This window comes from Heteronotia binoei, chromosome 2, assembly GCF_032191835.1.
Source record: "Heteronotia binoei isolate CCM8104 ecotype False Entrance Well chromosome 2, APGP_CSIRO_Hbin_v1, whole genome shotgun sequence".
NCBI lineage: Eukaryota > Metazoa > Chordata > Lepidosauria > Squamata > Gekkonidae > Heteronotia > Heteronotia binoei.
Genome location: NC_083224.1, coordinates 28,772,710 through 28,785,880, shown reverse-complemented (window position 1 = coordinate 28,785,880; position 13,171 = coordinate 28,772,710). Strand labels below are relative to the sequence as shown.

Below are 13,171 nucleotides of genomic sequence, written 5' to 3'. Positions count from 1 at the left end.
GCTTTTGTCCTTTGAAACGGTGATTGTTCTGGACAAGTAAGACCTTCCTTTCACCTCTTCTTGCCCCTGCCTCAGTGTCCTGTTCTGCTTGTTTTGATATAGATACTGGGGGGAAAATGGATAGTGAAATATTCCTGGCTTCGGCTCTGACACATGACTTCAACTGGACATTTATTTTTAGCTATGGCTGCAGTTTCCAGTGGCAATTACTACTTTTTCCCCCCCTTTCAGTTTTCAATCTTGTGGTGAGTAACTCAGGTTCTTGGATTCTAGCTCTTGAATAGAAGCAACTCATGTGTCCCTGGATCTCCCCTTACTTCTTTCTGACACTGATTTATTTTCATTTTCTAGGTGCTGGGGAATCTGGTAAAAGCACAATTGTCAAGCAGATGCGGATCTTGCATGTGAATGGATTTAATGCAGAGTAAGTGCATTTATATTCTTATACTGCATTATTTGAAGCTTTTGTTTGTTGTTGATTTCCTTTTTAATATATTGTGTTAATTGTATGAATGCTAAAGAAATTCGATATGCCTATTTGGGTAGGATTTATTGCCTTCTTTGTGGGGGGATAGCATGTTGTTTTTCTGTAACCTGGCTTATGGGTATTAGACTTCCCCAGTGTGTAAGGGAGACTGTTACTAGTTGATTGCATCAAAGCATCACATGCTGGACTAAATGAAGATGGACGTTCTCACTGCAGTTTCTCCTACAATATGGCTGACACTTAACTTCTGCTCTAGCAGGTTTTGATTCATGCTGCTCTCAGCGTTTTGTCATGTGAAAGGGTGAAATGCAAACAGCATGTGCTTTATCCAAGGGTATGATATTTTGTACCACTGAGGGGCGTTTATGATTCCTGTTCAGTTTCTGCAGGATAGATGAACATTACTTTTAGCAAGGCTTTAGTTTCATTCTATTCTCCACTTTTTCGCTTTAGATGGGCAAAGCATGTTGAAGAGCTGTCTTGTTAGTCTGGTTTATAAGGCTACACTAATACAGTTTGTATCAACTTGGCTACATTTTTAAGTAACTGGAAGTTCCTGTTTTGGTTGTTTGGGCAAAAGTGTGATTGGGAGTCAGACAATGAATGAGTTTCTTCCCCCCAGCCCCTGTCAATTTTTAAACCAAACTTATTGGTTTGCATACTGTCACTACTCAACTAAGAGCATCACGTTCTGTCAGTGTTTAAGGTGTCAGTTGAAGGTTGAGAAGCCTCTTGCCTTGGTGAGACATGATTTCTGCCAGTGGAATTCATCTCTCTTGTCTGAGCTGAGTGGTAGGATGCTATCAAATGTAAAATTAAAATAGCTTTTTAAAAAGTAGCATGATATTTGACATTTCTTAGCTTAGAGAGCTCAGTGATGGCTACTTTCTTATTTGACTTGCACAATTTCATCCCATATCCTTTTTTGTAGCACCTACGGATCTGCTGAGCTTGTTCATTGCATTCAGAAGTGCATTGCCTTGTGTTTCATAAAGGGAATCTGCTACACCACAAAAGACTTCTGAAAGTTGGGGGGGGGAATTGCAAAAGCAGTTTGTGATATGGCCAGACTCTGAGGGGAGGAGGAGTGTCCTGTACATTGACAAAAAAATTTTAAAAATTGGGTGAGAATCAGCTCTTGGGTGCTTAAGTGATACCTCTGGGTCACAGTCTGATTCCCCCCCCCCTCTGCACCTAAATAAATCACATAATGACTAATAAATTATTCCTTTTTTAGACTATGCAGGTATCCCAGTGCGTATAACGCTGAGTGGCTAGCAACAAGACAGTAGTAGCAACAGTGTGTAACTTATAGCCAGATCCAATTCGGTGATATTGTCATAAGTACTGAGGGATTGTCTGCCCTACAGTATTGTTATCCTGCGCAACCTCTGAGGAGTGCAGGGTAACATTTATGGTTCCTTGTCCTCCTCCTCCATTTTATACTTGCAGAAAACCCTGTAAGATAGGCTGGCACAAAAGAAGTATTACTGGCTTAATGCAGCTCAGTCATCTCATGACTGATTGGGAATTTGAACCCACTTTGTCCCAGGCTCAGCGCATAACTAACCACCACATCACACTGGCTCACAATATATGCAGCAGTAGAGACTTGCAGCATTTGTTTACAAGCCAACATTGATACAAGCCAATTCCCATTTCTGCCATGGACAGTTGCTGTGTGGCCTTGGGCCCAACACATACTCTCAGCCTTGCCTACCCAGTGAAGTTGTTGTAAGAGAATGGGGGGGGGGGGGGTGATGTTGTAAGGTGCTGTATATCCCAAGTGGTGAAGAATAGCAAGATAGAAGTAAACGCATACATGCAAATACTTTTATACAAATAAAATAAATTTATTATATTGTTTCTGTTTTAAAAGAAAAATGTAATGCGACACACTAATGGGAGGGACCACTTCAGATCTATGTGATATATAGGGGTGTGGGTGGGTGGAGGGGTAATATGTTTGTTTCCCTAAAGAATTTGTTCAATTCTTGCCTTTTACCTGAAATGATTTATTGTGTAATAGACATAGCAGTTCACTTTTGGAAGCAGTTGGGCTTGAGATTTCAGCAAAGATGCCTTTAAGTCATAGCACACATGTTAGGCTGGACGTATGCATTCTGATCTGTCAGAACTTCCACACCTGCTGTGTTCTGCCAGTACTTTGGTATCAGTGGAAGAGCCTCATGTATCAGTGGAATAGAATACAATCCATTGTGCTCACGCAGAATGTGTTTTGTCCCACTGTAATGAGATTTTGCCCTTTTGGGATTCAAGTTCTTTGATTATATTAACAAACTGTGAAGAATTGGGTTTTTCAGCTAATCCAGTTTAATAGTTAACAGCACTGAAATAAATTTGGCTAAAAGGTTACCTGTGCCAATCGCAACAGTTTATTTAAAGAGTCATGCTTTTAAAAATTTCTCTAGATACTTTCTTTTAAAGCCTCGTTTTGGAGTGGGTGGGGGGAATGTAAAGAAAACCTGTGGGGAAAAATGAAATGTTTTGTTATTGGTGGCAGCTCATTAGGAAAGAGCCATGCGTTTTTTTCAATAGAAATACAGTTGGTGTAGCACAGTGGTGAAGGTTGTGAGCTAGGAATTCTCATATCTTTCTTTGATCATCTGTCTGCAGTATGGATATAATGTTATATCACTGTTCTCCAGGGCTTTTTTTTTTTTTGTAGCAGGAACTCTTTTGCATATTAGGCCATACACCCCTGATTTAGCCAATCCTCCAAGAGCAGGGGTGTCAAACTCATTTGCTATGTGGGCCAGATCTGACATAAATGAGACCTTGAGGGGCCGGGCCATGTTGGGTTGGGCCAAGCTATGTCAGGCTGGGCCATGTGGGAACCTATTTATGATTAGGTAGCAGAGATGAACATAAATATAAAGAGCACAAACAAACACAAATATATGTATATTTAAAAACTTAAAACACGCTTAAAACATTAGTACATTGGTCTTAAAGGTGCTTTCTTTGTATTTCTCCCATGGGATCCAGGGAACTGGGCAAAGGAAGCTCTGGCTCTTTCCTTCCTTCCCCAGAGACTTGGAGGGGGAGCCTCAGTCAACAGAAGGAAGAGAGGTTTGGCTCAGTGGCTCTGCTGTGTGATTCAGAGAGCCTGGCAAAGCATGCTATTCCTTCCTCCCTAAGGGAGGAGCCTCAGCCAGTGGAGAAAATAGAGGCGTCACTCTGTGGCTCCCCTGTGATTGAGCAAGCCTAGGAAAGCAAGCTGTGAAGCAGAATGAAGCAAGAGAGAGGGAAAAGGACACAGGTGGCACCCAGTTGCTCGGGGGCCTGATTCGACCCCCGAACTGCATGTTTGACAGCCCTGTCCAAGAGCTTACAGGGCCTACTGTAAGCTCCAGGAGGATTGGCTACATCAGGGGGGCATAACCTAACATGCAAAGTAGTTCCTGCTACAAAAAAACCCTGCTGTCTTCTATATGCTCAGGGCCCTGAAAACTTACAATGTCAAATATGAAGCATACTGTTATACATATTGGCCACACTCCTGCATTTATTTGTGTGTGCTTAAGACATGTATGATGAATTTGAAGACTTTCGTTCTGGAATACTGTGCATAGGTTGCATAAGGTTTAGTGGGTTAAAACTTACTTTGTCAGATACAAATAAGAATAAAAATCCATCAGCCCTTATATTTGGGTTGCAAGATGTGAGGGGTGTTGCTCAGAAGGGCCAGTTGGTGCTGTTACTCAAATTTTGCTCTGCTAATACGGACTAATGCGGCTACCTGCCTGAAAATGCCTTCATTGATTTGTTAAACAGACAATCTGCTGAGGTGGAACTGAATTGTCCTCGACCCCATATGGTTTTCAAGGCAAGAGATGCTAAGAGTTTGGTGTAGTGGTTAAGTGTGCGGACTCTTACCTGGGAGAACTGGGTTTGGTTCCCCACTCCTCCACTTACGGTTGCTGGAATGGCCTTGGGTTAGCCCTTGCTCTGGCAGAGGTTGTCCTTGAAAGGGCAGCTGCTGTGAGAGTCCTCTCAGCCCTACCTACCTCACAGGGTGTCATGGGGGGAGAAGATATAGGAGATTGTAAGTCACTCTTGAGTCTCTGGCAGTCGTCGACTTATAAGAGGTGGTTTGCCATTGCTTGTCTCTGTGTCATGACCTTGGTTGTATTCCTTGGATGTCTCCCATGCAAATACTAGCAAGGGCCAACCCTGGTTCGCTTATGAGATCTGACGAGATCAGAATAGCTTGGGCTATCCAGGGCAGGGCAAATGACAATTACCCTTGTCAATCAAACCAGATTTTGGCAAAAGTTGAAAAAAAAATGGAAATGGGCTGACACATCTCAGGTTGCCATGGTGCCTAGAGGTATCTTCACCGCACCTCGTATTTCACTTTACTGCCTTTCGGAAAGCCTCAGTTGAAGTACAAAGCTTATTTGTCATTTCACATGTGAATATGTTTTGTTGTATGATAGGAAAATGCAGGTATATGAGGTTCTCATCATTGGTTGCTTAAAAGCAGATGGTAGCTGTGGCCAGAAGTGCTGTTTATTAGCTTTGACTGGTTAACCAGCTGTAGCCTTTACTGGGCAGAAAAGATCTGATAGTTATGGTGTGTACTTGCGCTTGCATCTAGATTAGATTACTTCATTGCACTGTATATGGGACTGCCCCTGAAAATTGTTTGGGAGTTTCAATGGTTGCAGAATGCAGCAGGCAAAATTTTGTTGACTGGAGTGGGTCGTAGGAACCACATCACTCCAGTCTTAGCCCATATACACTGGCTCCCAGTCTTTTCCAAGGGCAATTTAAGGTACTGGCATCTTCCATAAAGATGGATTCAGGTGGGTAGCCATGTTGGTCTGAAGTAACAGAACAGAGTTTGAGTCCAGTGTGCTAGACTCAAACTTAGTTCTGTTACTGATCTATCTTTATAGAAGGCACCAGGACCTTAAATTGCCCACAGAAAGGCGTCACTCGACTCAGACTTTAAGGTTCTGGTGTTGATTTTTAAAGTCCTATATGTTTTCATAGCAGCATGCCTGAAAGACCATTTACTCTCTTAGAAACCGACTTCTTCCCTTAGAAACACATCAGTAAGGTCATCTTCAGAGGCACTGGGCAGAGGGCAGCTTGGGAAAGAGCCTTCTCAGATTCAGAACTGGAATTCTCTTCCCAGAGAGGCTCACCTGTCCTCTTCCACCAGTGTGTGAAGACTTTTTTTTTTGTTTAGCACTCCTTCAGTGACCCCCTCCTTCCTGCCTTATTTTGAATTGTTATTTTCATGCATGTGTATCATATGTGTGTCTTGGTTTCAGTTCGCTGAATGATGAGTTCTGGCTTTAATAGTTAGTCGCCTTGGGGCCCTAAAAAGGCAGGAAGGTGGAGTATCATTTTCGTAAGTAAATAAATAAATGCATCTGTTAACTTCACACCATTTGGTATTGGTAAATGAATTAATTTCTTAACTAGTTGCTTTCCACACTGGCTCCAGCATTCAATTAAATGGCGCTTTTAAAAACTGTAATAAAACTATGAGACCTTAGGGAGGCATTAGGGTAGGGTTAGAGGCTAGGTTTTTGTTGTGATGAATACAGGCAGCATGTGTATGCATGTGTATGAGTGTGTGTATGAGTGTGTGTGTATTTACATACTACAACACTGATCATAGCTTGAGTGAAATTATAAGAAACTATGAGTTGCTGAGGATGAGGTTCTATAGTAGCAATAATCAGAAAATATAGCCCTTAAGAGTACAAAATCCCTGAAGGTTGAAAAATATATCTGGTAGCTAAATTTTTGGACTGGCTCCTTACAGCTAAAGAGAATTTGTCAAGGCCCGAGCTGTTATGTAAATGTAGGTTGTGTTACCTGGAGCAAAATATAAAGCTTCTCCCACAATGCTTTTTTTTTTTTTGTTTCCTTGAAGTAGTAAAGCAAGAAATCTAAGTGAGACCTGCATTTTGAACTCAGGTAGTCTATAACCCCTCCTGTAAGATTAGTCCTGCCATGAAGGCCGGTGCTAGGAGAGCCAGTTTGGTGTAGTGGTTAAGTGTGCGGACTCTTATCTGGGAGAACCGGGTTTGATTCCCCACTCCTCCACTTGCACCTGCTAGCATGGCCTTGGGTCAGCCATAGCTCTGGCAGAGGTTGTCCTTGAAAGGGCAGCTGCTGTGAGAGCCCTCTCCAGCCCCACCCACCTCACAGGGTGTCTGTTGTGGGGGAGGAAGGTAAAGGAGATTGTGAGCCGCTCTGAGACTCTTCGGAGTGGAGGGCGGGATATAAATCCAATATCTTCTTCTTCTTCTTCTTCTGCTATGGGCAGGGGAGGCCAAGATGATTGGATGTCCACCACCTCAGCCAAAGGCCTGGCAGAACAGCTTTGTGTTACAGGCCTTGTGGAATTGTAACAAGTCCTGCAGGGTCCTGATCTCGGTTAGGAACACATTCCATCAAGCTGGGGCCTGAGCAGAAAAGGACCTGGCCCTGGTCAAGGCTAAGTGGACGTCTTTCAGGCTGGGAACTATCAGGAGATGTTGATCAGCAGAGCACAAGGCTCCCCAGGGCACATAGGGGAGAGAAATGAGCCTGTAGGTATTCTGCATAGGGGTTTAATGGTCTTCACCATAACCTTGACCTGGATCTGGTACTCAATAGGCAGCCGGTGCAGTTGGCCTGCACAGACATCGCTGTCAGCAAGGGCGCCACAGCATTGTGCACTACCTGCAGCTTCCAGATCAGGTTCAAGGGCAGCCCTGTATAGAGCGAGATACAGTAATTCAGCCTGGAAGTGACCTTTGCATGGACCACAGTAGCTAAGCCCTGAGAGGTGAGATAGGGAACTAGTCGCCTAACCAACCGGAGATGATAAAAGACAGACCTGACAACAGGGCTGACCTGCAGCTCCATTGAAAGCAAGGCATCCAGAATCACCGGTGTTGCTGGCATCATCAATGCTGCACCAAGCATTGGAAGCCCAAACCCCCGTGGCTCAGGTACAGGACCTCCGTCTTGGTCGGATTTAATTTCAGCCGGCTCTGCTGTAGCCATCCAGCCACAGCCCCCAGTGCCCTGTCAAAAACATCTGAGATGGAGTTCATTAACAAATACAGCTGGGTGTCATCAGCATACTGATGGAAACCCAGCCCAACCTCCTGGGCCACCTGGAGCCCTGGTGCATGTAGATGTTAAATAGCATTGGAGAGAGGATTGCACCTGTCGCACACCACATTCCAGTGGATACTGCTGAGATATCCACTCCTCAAGCGCCACTCTCTGTCCCCAACCATGGAGAAAGGAGGAAACCCACTTCAAGGTGAGGCAGTGGGTCAAAAGATCGTAATTGACCATGCCAGATGCTGTTGTCCATTGAAGCAGCAGCAGCGCCAACCTGCCTTGATGCAGGTGCCTCCAAAGGTCATCTGCAAGCTGTTATAAAAGGGAAAGGAGTAGAAATGTTTCTTTTTTAAAAATCAAGAGCTACAGTGCACCCTGCCACAGAGGCCCAAGCTGGTATTAAATCTTTATTGAGGGGTGGGGAGTGAATACTTACATAAATGGATTGTGAACTGGTCTTGGAAAGAAATGCAGAAATCTACTATCACGCGTGCCAGCAAAAGTGTGCTTGTCTAAGAGTGTTGGGGGAGGGTGCAGAAAGGGTGTCTGTATTGTGAGATAGGGTAAGAGGTGGTGGGAGTGGCGGCTGAGAGCCATATGCCATATTTCTTGACCTCTGGACTTTCCTTTTAAAAGGAAAATTACCCTTCCAAACCTAGAACAGTGACAAATGATTTCTTCCAGAGAAAACCCTTTTTCAAAGCTCGTAGTCCTCCCATCTTGGCATCCTGTGGTGCGCATAGACGTAATAAATTTCACTTGTCTATTAAATCCATATTCCAGTTAAAACCAGGATTCCAGGAAATTATTTTTAACAGACTAAAAAACTTTGCTTTGTAGACAAAAAGTGACCACAGTTGGAAGGGAAGATAATGTAACCAAAAAAGTACGAGGAGCACAATTAGGCAGTTTGCATATTCCCCATGCAATATAAAAAGCTCATTCTCAGGCCTGTTTCACCTTCATTCTTCTTGGTGCTTTCCTCTTCTCAAGATATGTGATGTTTGGCTGTCGAGAGATGGGGACAAGCAGAACCAGAAGCCAAGCAGAGCAGAAGCCACAAAAAAAGTATGTTTTTGTGTAGAATGTCAAGCAATTGGCTGAGCAAGTAAATAATGGCTCAGACTGTTTTTCACCTGGAAGGGATTGTTGCCATTGTCTATAGGGCAAGTGGCAATCTGCATCTCTGGATCAGCGAATGCAAAAGATGCTGTATAAAACAATTCAGTTAACACAAAACTGTGTCTTGCCCATTTTTTTTTTTTTTAAAAATGTCTTCTGGTGCTCCTTGAGAAGAGATTTTGAGCGTTGGGCAAAACTCAAGAAAAACTGAGCAGCAACCCACTGAACCTGGAGTACCAGCAGTATCATTAAAAGGGTGTTCCTGTTTCATGGTGGGTCATAAAGGAGCATATGAGATGGAAGATAGGAATGTGCAAAGACCTCCCCCCCCTCCCCCCCCAAAGTATTTTTCAGGTTCAGGTGTATTGAACCCAAAAGATACGAACATTTTCCGGTATTCCTGAATCCTAATACAGCGGTATGGTATTCAGATTCTGGATTTTTGGGAAACACTGGAAATTTTTTGCTCCATTATACCCTATGGGGATCATTATACTCAGTGGTCCCCATGGGGTATAATGGAGAATTGATCTGGGGTTCAGTGACTATTTTTTGAGATGAAGGATCAAATTTGTAGCTTAGCTGCTGGCGTCTCTGTTCAACGCACTCCCTCTCAAGTTTCAAAAAGATTGGACTGGGGGTCCAGTTCTGTGGTTCCCCAGAGTACCCCCATCCTTCACTGGGTTCAGTGGAGGGAAAAAGGTGTTTCAAGGGATTGCAGTCCCTTTAAATGCCTTCTCCAACCTGCAAGTGAACTCCGAAGGCATTTAAAGGGCTCACAGTGCCTTTAAATGCCTTTTCCAAGTGCTGTGTTCACCCAAAAGGCATTTAAGTGCCCTTTAACTTTGGCTATCTGGTGGTCCCAATGGGGGCGTGGCCATTTTGGGTAGTTGACAAAATACCCAAATCTATATCTGATTGCAAGAATAGCCAGAAAATACTGATATAAAATATTTTTCAGATTTTTTCCAGCTCAGATATAACCAGATGCACACCTAATGGAAAGCAGTTAGCTGCTCTGTTTTAGTACAGAAAAATTCATGTGACCCTTCTCTCTGATTTTTGCTATTTATGGAAGTGTTCCTTGCTGTTTATCCCCCAACACACTTATCAAAATAAGAGGCAATTGTTATAGAGAAGGGGTACATCCTAGACATCCTTCTTAGTCAAGAAACAAAACTTTGGGTAGTTATGTCTGTGGCTGCCTTGATGGATGGGTTGGGTCTAGCTATCTGAAATGTCTTTTCTTGAATCTTGAGAAAATTGAATAATTTCCCCTGTGCTTCAGTTTGACTCTAGTGCATTTAGTATAACAATAATACTCAAACCCTTCTATTCCCCCACCCACAAATATTTCTAAAAGTAATGATTGAACAAACGATTTCATGGTTATCCTTGAAGCTTCTTGAAGACGGCTGGTCCATGCTGTGTTATAACTTGTGCTAGCAAGAGTGTGCAAAAGCAGTTTCCAAGTTGTTAGTGTCTCATCCAGCCATTGATCATGCAGGTATGATTAGGATATTTTGAAGCTTCAACTATATACTGGACTCTCAGAAGACATACGTACACCTTTATGGTTTCTCTTTCAAGTCTCTTGTTACGCTACTGTTCTTTGCAGTCTGGAGACTTATGTGGCCATGGCTTCCCAACCCATGCACGGTTCCACAACCACTGGAATCTCCAGGTCTTTTAAAGAAAATTCTGCTGGGACCAACTATTGGAAGAAACTATGAACAGCGTACAAGGACACTGTTGCCTCCTTCTGCCTGTGTGGCTGGAGGGGGATAAGGTGGTACCATTGCCTCACAGAGTATTGGTACATCTGCATTCTCTGTCCAGCACTTTGCACTGGGAACAAAATTGCAAAGAATCTGCCTGTATGGTGGACACAGTGGAGGTGGTAACCTAAGTCTTCTGACTTGTGCAAGGTTTGTGGCACCCCAGTAGAACCAACTAACTCACTAGAAGGTACAATGAGATGACAAAATAATTTCCTCTCAGTCACCATAAGAAACTTATGGGCAGGATGCTGTTATCCAGGGAAGTGAATTTGAAATAAATAGTATAGAAGTAAATACCTCTGTCAGTACATCTTTTACTGTCTTCGGACATGCAGTTTCACAGAATATCAGTTATTATAAAACTGGCCTTAGCAATGGGGAGGAAAGGTTCATGGATATTTAAGTTACGCAGACAATAGGGACAGGAAATGGTAACCATGGGAAAAGGGGGAAAGATGAATGCTAGCCACTGAAGCCAAGATGCGTGGGTTAGGCAGTTCTTTCTCTTATACCTACTTGCATAGACTTGCATCTTTTTTAAAGTTGATCTTGGTAACTTTTGATATGGACAAATGGATCCTGACAATGATGCACAGAAAGGTCAACAGGATGCAAGTGTTCAAACTGACTGAGGGCTGCGTTAGCCATTCATGTGACTATTTTCCTTCACAACAGCCAAACAGGAATCTGTCCCAACAGGCCAAAGGAGAGTGGACAGGGTTAGAGCTTTCATGCACACTCCTTCTCTGTTGTTTGCCACTTCCTGTTGCTGTTGTTTGGGTAACTAAATATTCTTTTCCCCATTGCCAAGGGCAGTTTTACAAGGACTGATGAACTGTACATAAGTTTAAGATGCAAGCTGGACAAAGGTAATATCGAAAAGGGCCTAAGCTATGTCTGGGCATAATCAGTGTGTCTTCCCAGTAACAATGAGAACTAGAAACTTACTTTATTTAAAGAAGTGTGGGACAAGACATCAGGCTGAACTTCTAAGGTGCCACATCCCTTTCCAGATTATTTAAGATGATGATATTGGATTTATATCCCACCCTGTACTCTGAATCTCAGAGTTTCAGAACGCTCACAATCTCCTTTACTCCCCCACACACAACAGACACCCTGTGAGGTGGTTGGGGCTGAGATAGCTCTTACCCCAGCTGCCCTTTCAAGGACAACTCCTATGAGAGCTATGGCTGACCAAAGGCCATTCCAGCAGCTGCAAGTGGGGGAGGGGGAATCAAACCCGGTTTTCCCGGATAAGAGGGATTTAGTGATGAATGTATACAGCACTCTCTTATTTCCTGCAAGCCTACAACAAACTACTTGTTAATTTTTAATTTAGTGGGTGTGGCTCTCGTTTCTAGTTAGAAGTAGGAGAAGGAGTTGACATTAGTCTTGCATGATTACATTTTTGGGAAAGGGGTAAAATTGCTAAGGTCCGCCTGTGTCTGTTAAGGAAACCTTACTCGGTGAATTTAACAGCAATGGCATAGCTAATATGTACGCTAAAAACATTGGATCAAGGTCCAGATTGGCATATTTTGAGAATCCTAGTTACAGCCACTAAAAACGTGTTCGTGGACTGTCATCAAGCTTTTACTCATCCTTACTGCAAGTCATCAGTTGGGTTGCCATCCTAAGGATTGTGAATGAAATGTGAGGGTTAATAACCGGTAAGTTGATAGCACTGAAGAGAACATATTGAGGTGGTCACCACAAGCAAAGCAGGTGTAATGGGATGCTTAGGTACAAAAGGCTAATGGTAAGACCTGATGCATGCAGAATGCTAGAAGTAATGATATTACTTTGCTCAGCCTTTGTTGGGTCAGTTTTGGTCTTGATTCAGCTGGACTTGTGTTCCCCACTACCACCACCACCACCACCACGGCTATGTATGTATGGCTGTGGGAGGGAGCACCACAAGCTTGTTCCTGCTTTTTTCTCTTCTCTTCTCTCCTCTCCTCCCCGGTATTCACCACTGAAAGAAGTCTGTCTTTTCTGTTTTGTCTCTGGGGCTATGTGTCTGTCTCTGATCGGTTTTAATGTTATGTTGAAAAATATTCTTATTTTTTTTTAATTGAGTATTTACTTTTTACAAATATTGTGAGCTGTTCTGCAGACTGTGGTCATAATGCAAGTCCAACAAACATTGTTTTTACTTATGAGCGCTATGGCTTATGGGGAATGTATACAAACTGAGAGAGTCAGAACCTTCCATTATCTACCAAGAAGTATAACCTAGTCAGCTATATTGACAGCTCTGCAAGCTAGCAAGACATCACATTTTTGTTGGGATTTCCCCTCTTTTCTCTTTTACAATCCCTCCACTCCCTTTTTACTGGCAATCCTTCCTTTGGCTTTTCAAAGCACTCCTTTCTCTGTCTCTTTTCCATTTATTTGCTTGGCCTTATGCTGAGCAGCAGAGCAGTCTGCTCAGGGAATTTGATAACCTCCAGGGAAGGACACTTTATATACACAGAAAAGCTGGAGAGGAATCTGTCCATTGTCTGCCTCATAGACAACTGACATTGAAATCTGGAGTGAAAACAGATTGTGTCTGTTTTCTACCCATTCTAGGTAATTTCTTGTTTTGTCAGACTTCTGGAGGCTAGCGTCCACCTCAGTATGGAAGCGTCAGGCTTGGTTTGTAAAGTGGTGTATGTTGCTAGTCAGCAGT

The 13,171-nt window shown here is 43.2% G+C and overlaps 1 protein-coding gene across 3 annotated transcripts in view; it reads left to right on the top strand.

The window, feature by feature from the left end:
* The window catches only part of GNAS (GNAS complex locus), a 314,347-nt gene that overhangs the window by 135,959 nt on the left and 165,217 nt on the right, over window positions 1–13,171 (top strand). For all 3 annotated transcript variants that reach the window (XM_060230725.1, XM_060230727.1, XM_060230726.1), the window contains exon 2: window positions 352–424. In XM_060230725.1, the coding sequence (XP_060086708.1) occupies window positions 352–424 (73 nt within the window). The remainder of the gene's footprint in view (window positions 1–351; window positions 425–13,171) is intronic.